Source organism: Palaemon carinicauda, chromosome 24 (genome assembly GCF_036898095.1).
Source record: "Palaemon carinicauda isolate YSFRI2023 chromosome 24, ASM3689809v2, whole genome shotgun sequence".
NCBI classification, from domain to species: Eukaryota; Metazoa; Arthropoda; class Malacostraca; order Decapoda; family Palaemonidae; genus Palaemon; species Palaemon carinicauda.
In genome coordinates, this window is record NC_090748.1 from 64,762,644 (window position 1) to 64,779,503 (window position 16,860).

General features: G+C 44.4%; 1 protein-coding gene across 1 annotated transcript in view; it reads left to right on the forward strand.

The window, feature by feature from the left end:
* Positions 1 to 3,812: 3,812 nt before the first annotated feature.
* The window catches only part of Klp64D (kinesin-like protein 64D), a 390,644-nt gene continuing 377,596 nt past the window's right edge, over positions 3,813 to 16,860 (forward strand). Inside the window, exon 1 of the mRNA XM_068348147.1 lies at positions 3,813 to 4,004. Within this exon, the coding sequence (XP_068204248.1) occupies positions 3,999 to 4,004 (6 nt within the window). The 5' untranslated portion in view covers positions 3,813 to 3,998. The remainder of the gene's footprint in view (positions 4,005 to 16,860) is intronic.

A 16,860-nucleotide genomic window follows, 5' to 3' on the forward strand; every position in this document is an offset into this window, starting at 1 on the left:
TCAAAATAGGAATCATGAAAAATTAACAAAATAAATCTTTCGTCTGATCGCAAATCCGGCTGCGGGATTCCTGCTTCATCTAGAAGACATTCTCGACTTCTCCCAGAGTGTCTCCAGATCAAGTTGCATTTTTATTTTTTTCAAAATAGACCTAAAACAAGGTAGAGGAAAGCTATTAACAATGAAGTGTAAAAGGTATTGTTGTTTTTGTGGAATAGCTTTTTTGAGTACCAATATGGGATATTGTGTATGCCGTAATTGTTCCGCCATGGAACCGAAAAGGTATTTTGAAAATATCAGACGAGGAAACTTAAAGGTAGGTGATCTTCGTGGACAATCTCGGGACTTTAGAAACCATCTTGGGAGGATCGCTAGAAATATGGCCTCCGCGCAGATGAACCGAACAAAAATGGAGATTTTGACGATTTATTATTGTGGAGTGGCTTTGAATACCCAAGTTATTAATGGAGTTATAATTGCAATGGATGAAGTCTCTCCAGACAAGAGAGGCTTCGTAAATAATCTCGTTACTATATGGGAAGAGGCTCTGAAAGGTGAGAAAATAGATAAGAAAAAGAAAGTTGTTCTTGAAGAAATTGAAGAGGGACTCGTGGAGAGGAAAATCAAGTATTTTGAAAATATCACACGAGGCTTTATAAAGGAAGAAGACAATCTTAGTGAAAATATCATACCAGGAAACATAAAGAAAAAAAGCAGTCTTCGTGGACAATCTCCAGACTTGAGAAAAAATCTTGAAAAGAAAGCTAAGTACGCATTCGATATAGAAAACCTGGAACTAAAAACCCAAGAAGACCTCTCTCGAATGTACAATAGGATCAAACCGGCCAATTTCAACGAACCACCGGAATGCACATTAGGCAGAGATGGAAAACAAGAGCAAATGGGATTAGAAAGCTGTAACCAAAAATACCCTCAGCCGATGAACAAAGCTAAAGATGATGATTGGTGGGAATTTGCAGAAGGAATACTTCGCGAAAACACAAAATATGAAAGCATAATCAAAGAAATGAAAAGGAAAGGCAATGAACAACAACAAATAATTGAGGAAATGAATTCAAAGATAAGACAATTGGAGAAACAGCTAATTGGGGGGATGGGAGATGAGAGGCAACAAGCCAGATTCCCAAATGAGTCCTATATAAATCGACTGAAGGAGCGCCTGGGAAGATGTGCATTAGAAAAAATATCGATTGAAGAAAAGAAACAAGAGGAAATAAATATTTTAAGAAAAATAATAGCAGAAAAAGACAAAATAGAGGAAAAAAACGAAGAGAGAGAGCAGGACAGTGAAGAGGAATTGCAAAACCAACAAAACAGTTATGAGAGAGATGCAATTGAGGCGCAGAAAAATCGACAGGAAAGGCAACTAGAAAAATGTCACCAAGACAGAAAAAAACAGGAAATGGAAATAGACAGGCTAAAAAAAATAATATATGAACAGGATTTAAACAAGGAAAAAAAATGCAACAACTGAAAATTCGTATCAGAGAGTTAGAAGACGACATCAATATCAAAGATTCCATTATACGTCTACAGCACAATAAACTTGAAGAAAAGCAAAATGATACGACAAGAAAGCTCGAAGATGAATTACAAGCTGATTTTTTCGTCCTATTAGAAGCTGCTGTAGATAATAACCCATTAAGCAGAAGCCAACTCTTAGACATCATAAATGCTCATGAACTTGAAAAACATTTTGCCTCTTTCATTGACGAGAGTTCAAGGACAAGTTCAACCTCTACGTGGTCCTTCCCACAACATCTCCCTCGTACTATTAACACGGATGAACAATTTGAGACTCTTGAAATAAGTGGTTACGGAAGTATGGATTGGGGACTTGATGATAAAGAAGATGTACATAAAACTGACAAGTTAGTAAATACTTGGGGATTGACTACCTCACGCGTACCTGAGTGGGAAACCAAGGAAACCTGGGAAACTGAAACTACATTTTGGGATACCACTTATGATCTGGAGTCACAATATTCATATACCTCAGGAGAATCATATAGTACATATGACTCTACTTGGGATCAGTTCTTTGACACTAATTGGACCTTTGAAAGGGGTACTACTTCTGATATATATTATGAAATGACGTCAACCATGTTTACATATGAGTAAATAGGCAAAAGACAGAAAGTGATGCCAAACGTTTATGTTTTATCTTCACTTTAAATTAAGTTAAGTAAGACATGTGGACCAGTACCTGGAAAATGGACTATGCACAGGGAAATGGTCTAGCTTTTTCTAGTCTGCTTGTCTTTTGATAAAGATTTGCCTGTACCAAATCTTTTTCAAGGTGACAGGTGGCCCAGTTGCTAGATCAATTCTCTCATAGGTACCTGGAAAATGGACTATGCACAGGGAAATGGTCTAGCTTTTTCTAGTCTGATTTGCCTCTACCAAATCTTTTTCAAGGTGACAGGTGGCCCAGTTGCCAGATCAATTCTCTCATAGGTACCTGGAAAATGGACTATGCACAGGGAAATGCTCTGGTATTTTCTAGTCTGCTTGTCTCTTGATATAGATTATTCTAGAACTGCATTTCATATGTGAATTAAACCCTACATATATATATATATATATATATATATATATATATATATATATATATATATATATATATATATATATATATATATATATATATATATATATATATAATATATTATATATATATACATACATACATATATATATATATATATATATATATATATATATATATATATATATATATATATATATATATATATGGTGAATAACCAAATGATCATGAGTTTAGACCTTACTTATGCATTCCCCAGTTTAGGGGAATGTTCTTAGATATCTGATGTTAATTTGCCTTCCCCCCAAAAACTAAAATTCCATCCAGTTCCCCAAGTTTGCAATGCACAGGTAAAGACAAAAAGTAATTAAACTGATTGTTATAAGCAAATTTTAACCCTCCCCCCTAAAAATAAAATAAAAAAAGGAGAAACATCGAAACTTACATAAAACATTTTCAACCTTGTATTCACAAACATCACCATAACTGATACAGCATGGATTGGTTCAGGGAAATTTAATTTTAACTAAAGCTGTTAAACTAACGTAACCCTGTGGGGTGTTTTTTATACATAGTTTTTTTTTTTTTTTACAATTTTATTGTTTTCATTTTGCTTTTAAGAATTTTTTTTTTTTTTAGGGAAAAGTTTTATGTAGAGTTAATGATTGCTGTTTTTTCACAGTTGCTATGTGCTTATGGATGTTGAGATCAAGATTGTGCACTCAAGATCTCCTGAACATATAAAGGACTTTCCACGCTTCATGATGATCATGGGGAATCACAACCATCCCCTTGACACGGCTGATGTTCTGAAAGAACTGAGAGTTCCTCCATGCACCAGACACACTTTGTGATGAATAAAAAAAAATAATGTTAGGGACTTGAAAGTCTTAATGTCTTCAATCATTCAATGTTTCTATATTGAACAGGTTGACACAAGTGTCTTTATATATTTTATATATGAAAGATATCTTCTTTAATATTGTTACTGTTCTTAATATATTTTAATTGTTCATTATTTATATCTTATTTCCTATCCTCAATGGGCTATTTTCCCGGTTGGAGCCCTTGGGCTTATAGCATCCTGCTTTTTCAACCACGGTTTTAGCTTAGCTAGTGATAACAAAAATGAAAATAATAATAATAATAATAATAATAATAATAATAATAATAATAATAATAATAATAATAGTTAAAAAACTCCTCCTCTATTGATCATAGAGGTGCTGCCATCTAACGGACGTTTAGCGAACTTCCAATGACAACAACATTCCAGTCAGACTGAAAGGCGACTGTCATCCTGCCCCTGTCGAGGTGTTCGTCTTACGTTCTGAGAAAGTTAATTTCAAGCTATCGGTAGAGTCATAGTAGAATAGAAGATAACTGGGTGATATTTCACTTTCCTGTGAACTACTTGGCGTACGTCATGGCGGTAAGGATGTGTTAGATGTGTAGTACAGTACTTGGCTAATCTAGCCTATTTTTATGGTATTTGTGTACAAGATCACGCTCTCCAGATACTGCCAAATTATCCAGAGCTATTGTTTTCCTCTGTTACTTTTTTATACTTTAAAACAATTTGGCTCATGGGACACAAGTTAAAATTATTAAAAAAAAACTAATTATATGAAAAAAAAACTCTCCTGGTTTCCTCACTAAACGACCTTAAACTGACATCATCACCATAGTCATCCGAACAGAAGTTCATGATGCCAGCGTACATTTGATATGTATTCAAAATATATACTAAATTAAAAATGGAGTAATTACTCTGGTCCATAAAATATGCAATTCACAAATAGTGTATTCCTGTTACCATTACCATAACTAATATTATCAAAATTCCCTTTCATTAATTATTACACTTTTTCATGATGTCACCCTGGTTACACCTTCTCACTACCACTCCCACACCCTTCCCATAATGCACTTCCCTCGTCTCCCCTCAAACTTCACGCAACTCCAGCCAACCACCCACTTGACTTGTTTTTTCCTTTCATCATAGGCTCTGTTTCTTTATCTTTTGTATTTTATCCTTTCACGTCACCCTAAAGTACTGCCTTCTTTGCTGCTCATGCTCTTCACCTTTTGTTTCTTACTGTCCTTTGGCCTTCCTCTCCAGAGCACACCAACCCCATACTTTCCCCCTACAGACCATCACACACCACACTCGATTGGTGGGAAACCTTCCCTTTCCTTAATTCATTACCTATTTCCTTTACATTTTTACCCTTTCTTTAACCAAAGAACACTGCTTCTCTGAGCCATCATTTCCTTGTTGCTTTAAGATATCTTCCTAAGATCATTAAAATTAACCTCCCCTCTTCTATTTATAGTCCCTAACATTATTTTTTTTTATTCATCACAAAGTGTGTTTGTGTATATATTTATATGTATGTAGAGGCAGTGGTTGTGGTGATGCAAAAAGAATGTTAGAATAATTTATTTATACAATTTCTGAAATACACCAATTTTTATAGAAACAGATACAAACAAAGATAGAGACACAGGGTAAGGAGGTGGGGTGGGGTTGGAAAAAGAAGTCAAGCTGTTGATCTGTGATGTGGCACCAGGTGGGGGAATCTATTTGAAACTAGTTATCCCTCCATATTGGCCATTTTTCACTGCATTGTGTACAGTTCCATGTACAATAGTTATAGAATTACCATTTATTTGGAAACCTTAAAAAACAGGTTCATTATATACAGTAAGAGAAAATTAAGCTTTACTTGTTTATTGATATGCTTTAAAATTTGAAGAAACCCTGGAAAACCTTTCAATAATTTCAAACAGGAGGGCATCTTTAGGTTGCCGGACACATTGATTCAGGCATAATGAAAGGGAATTTCATTGCTATTTTGATATATTAAGTTAAATAGGTATGAGCTACCTGAAATATACACAACCTTAAGGATGAACCCAATGCCCCCATGCAATTCCCCAATTGCCTCACCAGGACAAACTAGCAGGTGTGTCCGCCTCTCTACAAACTAGCCTAGGACATACTCCTCTCCCTTTTAGTCAACAGAAAAGGTAGACTTCAGTGGGAAACCTAGTTTTTTGGGTGGAAGTAAACCCAAATTGAATGCAACTCATTACTGTATTCAGAAAAGTTTGAAATTCAGAAATAACGTAAAAACCAACTAAAATGTTGGTTAATATATACACACGATTCCATTTTTCTGTGCTGATAGAGTTCACTGAAATTAAGGAGATATATATTAACCCTAGATATCTGACCTGACCTTAGTTGTGTCCTTATTTACTTGAGAGGCTACCCTGCTTACCTTTTCACAATGATTTTCAAGTTACGATAGCAAGAAGATTAAGTAAGTAAAAGGACAATTGCTCCTGCACAAATACAAACCATTTGCTATTTTTTAGTTAGTACTTTCGGCGAAGCTGAAAGACAAGCCATGATAATTTTTAGTGAGGGATAACTATCCCAATCGCTAGTTAGCGGGTGGAATTGGGGTTAGTGCAGCTACCCCGCTCACTCACGCACCTTGGCTGAGCAACCACTTTGTTTTCTGGCTCGTTAGAGAACGGACACACTGTTGCTCTTGCCTGCTTTGACTTGCTTTGTAATTCTTTTTCTTTTCAAATTTTGTGTGTGGTAGTCCCATGCGTACTTGTCCTGGTCCCGAAGGCTGCTCCTGCAGTACCTTTGTGTCTTTTATTGAGACGGTTCCTCACCTGCTGTGTCCAGCTTGCCGGGGCCGCCGGTGTTTCAGGGACGATACTTTTGATGAGTGTAGGGAAGTGGTCTGCTTCCCAGTTGGAGAGGTTTGGGTGACGGAAGAAGAAGGCCAAGCTTGATTTTTCTCTTTAGGATATTCCTCGAAATTGTAGAAACTGCGGTCTTCTTCTTCTACCCCCCCCCCCGATCTCTTTCCAAAGCTGCTGCGATCCCTTCTGGGCATTGTCCGAGTAGCAGCACAGACCGTGTTACTCCAGGTGTCGGCGCTGCCTCCCCAAGTGAGTTGGTTCTGCCCCTTCCCCAATGAAGCGCCTGCTCTATTTCTGATATGTCTATTTGGCCATCACTTGGACGTTCATGGTCCATTTTCGAAGGACGCTTTCCTCGAACTCCTTCAATTGGGAGCGGAGAGGAGGCGGTCATCTTCTTCCTCCGCGGAGTTTGATCCTCCTTCTGATTTGACTTCTGGTCTGCTGACATCAACGCCAAGGACTTTGTTGACTCCCGAGGGGCGGTGGAAGAATGGAGTCCAAGGCAGGGTTCTCCTTCGGGGGAATGTCTCTCGATCTCGAGAGAAGACCGTTAGCAGGAAGAGGAAACGTTGCCATGAAGCTTCTCCTTCAAAGGCATAGGCAGAGCGTTGCCGCAAACGTAGTTTGTTCCGTAACTAGAATACTGTATAAACCTACACTATTTATTTAGGGGTATTACTTTCTGCGAAGCTGAAATGACGAGCCATTAAAATTTAGCGAGAAGCAGAAATGACGAGCCATTAAAATTTAGCTAGGGTTAACTACCCATACCGCTAGTTATCAGGGTTAGGGGCGGTAGCTTGCTACCGCTCCCACTCACAAACCGATGATTTAGCTCACTTTACTTTTGGCTCGGATGGAGACCGGTTGTAACCGCTATTCCTCTTCGCATATTTTAGACTGCTATTAATTTTTGTCAATTATATATATATATATATATATATATATATATATATATATATATATATATATATATATATATATATATATATATGTATGTATGTATGTATGTATGTATGTATGTATGTATGTATGTATGTATGTATGTATGTATGTATGTATGTATATATATATATATATATATATATATATATATATATATATATATATATATATATATATATATATATGTGTATGTGTATGTGTATGTGTATGTGTATGTGTATGTGTATATGTATGTGTATATGTATATATATATATATATATATATATATATATATATATATATATATATATATATATATATATATATATATATATATATATATATATATATATATATATATATATATACACAGTATGTATACCGGATTTTGAGTGAAGCAAAAAATCTATTTGTTCCGTAACCGAAATACAAACCACGCTATTTACATAGGGTTTACTTTCTGCGTAGCTGAAATGACGAGCCAATAGAATTTTAACGTGGGTTTATTACCCCCGCGCTAGTTAGCAAGGGGGTAGGGGAGTGGTAGCTAGCTACCCCTCCCCCCCTCACACGCCGGTGAACTGCTTCTCTTCACTTTTGGCTCGGACGATGAACAGACGTCTCTGTCCCGTCCTCGCATGGCAGCCATTAATGTTTTGTCTTTACTTAATTACTTACTTTTCTTATACTTAATATATATGTAAACATTCTAATGTTTATGTATATATTTGAGTATAGAAATACAGTAAGTTTCCTTTTCAGTGTTTGTGCTGTGTGTGTGTGTAGGAAGTCCACTCAATTGTACGACAACATCTCCGTGTGGTCCCAGGCCCCCACGGTGACATTTCATGGGTCGCGATATCTCCTTTGGTCCTTCGGTCTCCCTTCGGCGGGCGCCGTGGGGAATCGTCATCGCTGGACTTTATTTATTACAGTAATCTGTTTCTCCGCTGTTCTCTTCCCTACGGGGAACTTGGTCTATCAGCATAGAGAACATGGGAGTTTAGTTTGACTACGGTCTCTCTCTCTCCTTGAGGTCGTTCACCCTTTTATTTCTACTACGTATTACGGTAGCTTCCTTCCCGTTGCGGGTTGAGTTGCTACTCCGTTTATTTTGTCTCAATTATTTTTAATCAAATCTAATTGTATTTGTTAACTTTTCAGCTTCTGTGTAGAACGCTTCCCTTCGGGGTTCATTCGTTCTTGCTATTAGTGAACAGTCTTAGCTGAATTACATAATTATAATTGTTATAATTCTGTTTTGTTACAGTTCTCCGCCTTTCCCCTCTTCCCGTGAGTGTCAGTGGGCGAGGAGGGCGCATTCCTGTTGCGTAATTCTTATGTTCTTTTCCCTCAGGGGTTCCTCTTCGGAGTTCCCCCGGGTGAATAAATTTTAACTAATTATTTTATTTTCACAGTTAACTATCTAGTTTTTCGTTTGCCTAATGTGCCAACGAAGCAGAGCTGTCCTGTTGGGGCCTGGGGTGTCTACTGTTGCCGCCTCCTCTACGACTTCTTCATGGGCGTGTTCCCTTCTAGAAGTTCTCCCATGACAACTGTCGGCTCCTTAGTTCATTTAGAAAGCTCAGGAGGTTTGCCTCCATGGGTGGGTAACTTCCCTTCCGAGGGAGGTTCCCTTCCCAGGTATGAGTTTATTCCCCTTCAGGGGGGGCAACTTCTCTTACCTTAATAATTTCTGGTCCTCAGGCAGTTATGCTCTTGGTGCTGAGCTACCGCTTTTGTAACCATGCTCAAGTGGCTGAGCGGTTGCAAGGCCGGACCATGGTATTCGTGCGATTATGCTCTTGGTGCTGAGCGGTCGCACTTGCAGCTACGCTCAAGGGGCTGAGCAGCTGCAGGAGCTCCTATTCGGAGGGTTGCTCTTTATGGTCAGCTTTCTGATCCAACGGCCCTAAAGGGCGCCTTCATCAGTTCTTCCTGTCTCTTCTACGAAGTGTTCACCTCTCTCGTTCGCGAGAGAGGACACTCATAGAGACTCCTCTTCGGAGGACTCCCCTGCTGTTGTTGCTGATGTTGCTGAAGGCTCAGTTCCCCCCTCCGAACATCCTTCGAGGGGGCAGCTGAGTCCAACGGTCTCTCCTGCGAGTCTCTCCCCCCCCTCGGGGGAGTTCACTAACAGAGACTCCTCTTCGGAGGACTGATGATGGTGCTCCTGTCCGTGGTCATCTTCATCTTCAGCCGCAGAGGATCCTCCTCGACGAGAACAGACCATTGCAGCTGCTTCGCTAGACCTGTCGGCAGTTCGTTCGCTATCTCCGACACCTGCCAGATCTTCTTGTCTTCCTTCTCCGTTCCTGGACGCAGAAACGCAGCTCCACCCCGTTTTCCAACGGGCACCGGTCCCTTCGGGGCAAAGGGCTTATCTCACAATGTGAGTAAGTCCCTTTAGTGCCAGGTTTTTACCTGCTGTGGGCCAGACTTCTGCTGAATCAACACTCCAGCGACCTCCTGTAGCTGAGTCTCGCCGTAGATCTCCTGATTGCCAACTCTTCTGAGACCTTCTGTGCGGCTACGCACCATGTGCACCAACGGTCTCCTGAACGCCCATGATCGCCTGCTTGCCGGCGCACATCTGCTCGCCCTTTTCTGATGTGCGCAATGCGCGCCGACGTTCGCCCTCGCGCCCACGATCTCCGGATCTGGGCACAAGCAGGGAGATTATTTCTTCACTGAACTCCACGTTCACCTGCTCGCCAGCGTGCATCTGCGCCCCCTTTCCTGATGTGCGCAATACCTGTCAACGTTCCCCCACGATCTTCGGATCTGGGCGCAGGCAAGGAGTTTATTCCTTCGCCTCCTCGCCGACGATCTCTCTGTTTCTGCACCCTCGCTGATATCGTCCGGCCGCACGTATCTTCTGGCCACGCCACTACGCGCCTACGATCTCCTGGTTCCTGCCTCGTCACGCGCAGTTCAAGAAGTTCCTACGCTAGCGCACAGGCGCTCACAGGTTCTTTTGGACTCGCAGCGCCCTTCTGGAGTTTCGTGCCAAGCGCCCACGCGCGGTTCCAGTTCCAGCGCGCCAACGCGCCAGCACGCTTCCACTTCATACCGCGCCGCCCAGGAGATACCTAAGCTAGCACACGGGCGCTCACAGGCACCCCTGGGCTCTCCTTACGCGCCAGCGCGATTCTTCGCCTGCGCGCAAGCGTTTTCTACGCGCCAAAACTTCAATCGTCGTAGGTTTCCTACGTGCCCACGCGTTAGCTCTCCTGTACGTGATCGGTCGCTACTCGCCATCGCTTGCCAACGTGCCTTCGCCCGCCTACTCGCCATCGCTCGCCAAGACGCGCCATCGCTCGCTTACGCGTCATCGGTCTCCCGGCCGCCTGCACTCGCCCTTACGACCGCGCGCATCTATGTTCGCCCGCGCGTGAACCAACGGTTTTCCATCGCGCGATTCCCGCCAGCGATCCATCGCTCGCCAAAACGTGCCATCGGTCTCCCGACCGCCAGCGCTCGCCCTCACCTGCGCGCCCACGCACACTTTCGCCTGCGCACCCACGTTCGCTCGCGCACGAACCAACATTTTACCATCGCGTGAGCACCAGGGCGATTTCGACCGCGATTCCCGTCGGGTTTTCGCAACACGGGCAACCTGGCGAGTCTTCTGGAGCGCGTACTTCCAGATCACGATCTTCACCCCGTAAACACAGAGCATGGCACGTGCAAGAGCAGGAAGAATCTTCAGAGAGGTCTGGGCAACATTCTTCTCCTTCTTTTCAGGAAGGCCCCATCATCTCTACTCCTCAGGATCATTCGATTCCCTTCCCCCCAGCGGGAGTCGCTGACACTGCGTCTGTCAGCCGTCAGCAGAAGAGGTACTTCGAGATCATGGGGGAACCTGGTTTAGCCCTTCCTCTCCACCATTCTGTGGAAGGGGCTTACCAGGGAGTTTTTCTCTCAAGAAATTCTCCGCCCGGCAGGTGACATTCTCGTCTTCGGAGATCTTAAGCCAGGAGAAAGCCGCAAAGTGTACCATGCGGGCCACTTTGTGGCTGGTCGTCTGGCTTGGGTCTCTGGGCATCCTGTTGCGATCCGAGAATTTGTCCAAGGAGAGCTCCAGGAAGGTCATGGAAACTTTCCTCCTCTCGGGCACGAGCACCATCGTTTCCCGGCTCACCAAGTTTCGAACTTGTGTGCAAACTCGATGTTGACACATTGAGATGCAGTGACCGAGAGGTTCCTCTCGGAAGTCCCAACCATGGATGTCGGCAAGCCCAGACACTCTTCCACTCTTGGAAAGACCTTGTTTTGAGCCCAAGGACGGTAACGGACAGCTGAGAGGTGGAGAAAGCGAATCACGATTCGCTCCTCCAAAGGCGCTTGCATCCAAACCCTACAAGCCTCCAGCGTCTCAACAACAACAGCCTCGTCAGCCTAGGACATCGGAACCGGCCCCGGCAGCTAAGACAAGGTGTCTAAACAGCAGCCCCCTCCTGTCAGAGACAAGCAGGGCGGGAAGTCCTCCTGGGGAGGCAATAATCCTGAGGGAGCGGCCGTGGCCGCAAACGCTAGGATTGGCAACCCCCTTGCATGGTCCCCAGTGGGGGGATGCCTAAGGTTGCACGCTCAGGTGGCAGCAACTCGGGGCCGATTCCTGCACGATCTCCGTGATCAGCCAAGGATATCGCGTACCGTTCTTTACATCTCTACCTCCACTGACAGCGAATCCAGTGTCGCTGAGCTCCTATGCCATGGGATTGGCAAAGAGGCTAGCCCTTCGGGCAGAAATCGAGACCATGCTCTAGAAGGATGCTCTCCAAAAGGTCATCGACGGCTCTCCCCCCCCCCCCCCCCCCCGGCTACTTCAGTCGACTCTTTCTTGTAAGAAAACGTCTGAAGGCTGGAGACCTGTCTCGACCTCTCAGCCCTGAACAAGTTTGTCGAACAAACTTCGTTCAGCGTGGAACAGCAGAGTCAATCAGGCTTGTAGTGAGACCACAAGGCTTCATGTGCACACTGGATCTGAAGGACGGGTACTTCCAGATCCCAATCCATCCGTCTTCCAGGAAGTACTTGAAATTCAGCCTAGACAACAAGATATACCAGTTCAAGGTGCTGTGTTTCGATCTCTCCACAGCACTGCAGGTGTCCACCAGAATGTTCACCCTGTTATCTTCATGGCCACACAGGAGCGGCATCCGTCTCCTTCGCTTTCTGGATGACTGGCTAACCCAGGCAGTCTCGGAATCGACCCTTCTTCGACACCGAGATAAGCTTCTGGGGCTTTGCCAAGATCTAGGGATCATGGTAATTCTCGAGAAGTCTTCTCTGCTTCCATCTCAACAAATGGGATATCTTGGCATGATATTAGACTCTAATCTCCAAGCCTTCCTATCAGATGACAGGATAGCAAGGCTGAGTAGAGTCGCAGAACCTTTCCTCAGACGAGGAGAGCTTCCAGCCCAATCTTGGTTACACCTCCTAGGTCACCTTTCCTCCTTGGCCAGGCTTGTTCCAACGGCCGCCTCAGGATGAGATCCCTGCATCGGCGGCCCAAGTCCCGGTGGAATCAAGACAACGATTCTCAACATTCTGGTCCCTTTGGGACCTGCGGAACGAATGGACCTACAGTAGTAGTTGACCTACGGAAACCTTTGCAAGGGAATGGATCTTCTCGTCCTTCCCCCGCATTTGATGCTGTTCTCAGACTTGTCAAAACAAGGGGGTGGGGGGTGGGGGGGGGGTGGGGGGGCACGTTCTGAATCAAACCTATGGTCAGAACCAGAAGGGTAACTCCACATCAGTCTGCTAGGAATGAAGGCCGTATTCTGGCCCTTCAACACTTCCAACAGACCCTGGCGAGTCACTCCGTGAACGACAACTCCACGGTAGTGGCTTTTTTTTCAACAAGCAGGGAGGTACCTTTTCATAACAACTTTCTCATCTTGCAGTAGAGATACTGAGATGAACCGAAGTCCACTCAATACCCTATCGGCTCGCTTCATTCCGGACTAAGGAATGTGCTCTCCGACAGTCTGAGCAGGGCCTCACAGATAGAGAGTACCGAGTGGTCTTCGACCCCCCCTGGTAGCCAACAAGTCCTGACCTTGTGGACCTGTTTGCGACAGCCTTGAATTTCAAGCTGCCGCTGTACTACTCCCAGTCCCAGACCCCAAGGCACTCTAGCAAGATGCCTTCCTACACGGTGGGACAACATCGACGTCTACGTCTTCCCACCGTTCTGTCTGTTGAGAAGGGGGCTCAACAAGACCAGACTATCGGTCAACCCGTCAATGACTCTGATAGCTCCGCTGCGGCATCATGTAGAGTGGTTCCCGGAACTTCTGCATCTCCTGACGGAACTCCTGAGAGAACTTCCCCCACGACACGAGTTACTCAAACAACCACACTGCAATATCTACCACAAGCCGTAGCATCGCTTCGGCTTCACGCCTGGAGACCATACAGCATCTCCTCACAGAGAGAGGCGTTCCGCAAAAAGTTGTGGAGCGGATGTCTCGACACCTGCGAAAGTCATCCGCAGGGGTCTACCAGGCGAAGTGAAGAGTCTTCTGTGGTTGGTGTCGTGGGAGAGGTACCTCTCCCCCTTGATGCCACTATTCCAGCAATAGCGGAGTTATTGTATATCGGCGGGAGGAAATGCGCCTTTCGCTCTCGGCGGTGGAAGCCTATCGCTCACCCTTAAGCCTGGCCTTCAGGCTGAAAGGAATAGACATTTCCTCCTCGCTGGATCTTTCTTCGCTCATACGAAACTACGAACTTACCTGCCCCCAGTCGGAAGTGAGACCTCCTCCGTGGCACATGGTTCGGGCTCTTAAGAGATCTCCTTGCAAACCATTACGCCAGGCTTCTGATTGTCACCTGTCTTGGAAGACGGTGCTCCTGCTCGCTCTGGCCTCGGCCAAGCGTGTCAGCGAACTTCTTGGTCTCTCGTACGACGTCGCCCATTCAAGAGGATAGGTGGAGGTAACGTTCAGGTTCGTCCCTGAGTTGGTTACTAGACTCAAAATCTTGGAGTCCCGGACCTTCGGTTCGACTCCTTCAGGATTTCGAGTCTCGGTTCTGTAACAGATGACCCAGACCTTCTCCTACTATACCCAGTAAGGAGTCGGAGGGGTTGTCTTAAAGAACAGCTACAGTTCGTCCTCACGTGCAAGCCCTGTTTGGGAGCACAGGGAGGATGGAGAGGAGGGTCATCAAGAATGCCTTTTCAGCCTGGATTCAAAGGGTCATCCATCACGCCCTGAATCCAGACCCTCCTTCGTCACGTCGCCTTAGAGCACATGATGTCAGAGGCATCGCAACGTCCCTGGCCTTCAAGAGGAACTACAGTACTCTGTGACGCAGGTGCTACAAATTGGAGTCTGGAAGCGTCTAACGACCTTCACAGCCCACTACCTGCAGGACGTGACCCACAGGAGTCTCGATACGTTTTCTATCAGCCCTGTGGTGGCTACACAACAGCTGGTCTAACCTCAGGCTCCTTAATGGAAAGGTATCAGAAGGTTGACGGCATTGTTACCCAGTTTTAGACTGCATGAATGAAAGAAGTATGTCTGGCCCTTCTTTCTTCATCCTCCCCTCTCTTGGGGAAAGCAGCATCCTGGGTTCTCTGCATAGCTGACCTCAAACCTCTGCAGGTAAACCATGCTTCCTTGTGTTCCTAATATTAAGTTAATACTGTCGCGTCTCCCATACCCTGAGGAGGTGGTATTGGGAACGTCCTAGCCTAGAATTCCAGCTAAAGGACTTCAGGTCAACTTCCTAGGACGAGTCACACTTTTTCCCTCCACACACAAGCTTATGTAGGCCGCACGTTTCTTGCGTAGCAAGAAACTTGCGAGATGCAGGGACTCTTTTTCTCGAGTGCTGCTCACTCGGATTCTGAGTCCCCAGGTAAGCCAAAGCCAGTAAGGCTGGGGACTTTCCACCCTACCTAAGGGTAAGTCACCCTATGTAAATAGCGTGGTTTGTATTTCGGTTACGGAACAAATGACAAATTCGGAGATAATTTGTATTTTTCCTAACCATACAAACCTTAGCTATTTACACATATTTGCCCGCCAGCCCTGTCCCCCAAGGCAAGTCCTACCTCTAAGTGAAGTGAAGCAGTTCACCGGTGTGTGAGGGGGGGAGGGGTAGCTAGCTACCACTCCCCTACCCTCTTTCTAACTAGCGCGGGGGTAATAAACCCTCGTTAAAATTCTAATGGCTCGTCATTTCAGCTACGCCGAAAGTAAACCCTATGTAAATAGCTAAGATTTGTATGGTTAGGAAAAATACAAATTATCTCCGAATTTGTCATTTTTGAGTGAGGGAGCCATGTCGTCCTGATGGAAGTTCCTTCATTAGTAGCTTCCTAGGTTATATTTGACTAAAGTAATATATTCCAGAGAATTTACCAAAGGTATCCAGAATTCTAACTCCTGGAGCGAATATCCCTTGAAAATGGGTATCGCGTAATCAGAGGACGTATTCTTGACACGTCTCATAGCTATCTACACCCCTAATAGTGTTTCTGCTTCGAGGGGAAAAGTGGCAAGAATATAGGAGAGTCGTTAAAGAGGCGACACTCCTACCATACTGTAAATAGTGTGCCAAATCGCCACCGCGCGGCGCCACCAAGCCATTCTTTGTAGCTTTGTAGGTGTTTTAGATACAGTACCATAGGGAGGGATTCATTATCCTTTTGTCAAAAAGAGGGTGGGTCCATCAGGACGACATAGCTACCTCACCCAAAAATAGATTTTTCGCTTCGCTCAAAATCCGTTTTTTGGGCTCAGGCCATGTCGTCCTGATGGAAGTTTACCAGAGCATTAATGTATCTGTGGATTTTCAATAGTGCCGTTTATCTCGAGATAAATATTTCCTATTTGATCTTGTGGACCTAGAGCCACTTGATGTTACCGTTATACATCAATCAACTGATCATAAAATATGTCAGCTCTTCCTGCCCCCTACAGGGAAGAGTCTGGGTAAACTCTAGGAAAAAACCCCGAGGATTGTGAGTTCAAGGAACAATCTAGCAAACAGTTTGTATATTAGTGTCCTCATATATGTAAAGCATAGTTTGTACTTAGATGGTATAGATCTGTATAGGTTACTGATACCTCCCGAGTCTGGTTATAAAGAGACAGACAGGTTTATATACATGTAGGAAACCTTAATTCTGTAAGATAAACAGTTTAGTACAATCAGTTCTTACCTGTTTGCTTGGAACGGTAGAAAACCTTAATTCCTCAATAATGTCTTAAACATTAATAGAATCAAGGATTCTCTGACTTTATTCTTAACCTAGAATTTATTCCGTAACCGAAATACAAACCACGCTATTTACATGGGGTATTACTTTCAGCGTAGCTGAACTGACGAGCCATTAGATTTTTAACGAGGGTTAACTACCCTCTCGCTAGTTAGCGAGGGGGTAGGGGAGGGGTAGCTAGCTACCCCTCCCCCCTCACACACCGGTGAACTGATTCACTTCACTTTTGGCTTGGGTGATGATCAGACCTGTCTGTCTCACCCTCGCATTTTTGACAGCCTTAATTTGTTTGCTTTTTTTTACAGCATGTGTGCATGGAAGTTGGCCTCCATCCATCATGCGGAAGTGCCCTGGACTTCCCGACCGCCCTTGTGGAACGTT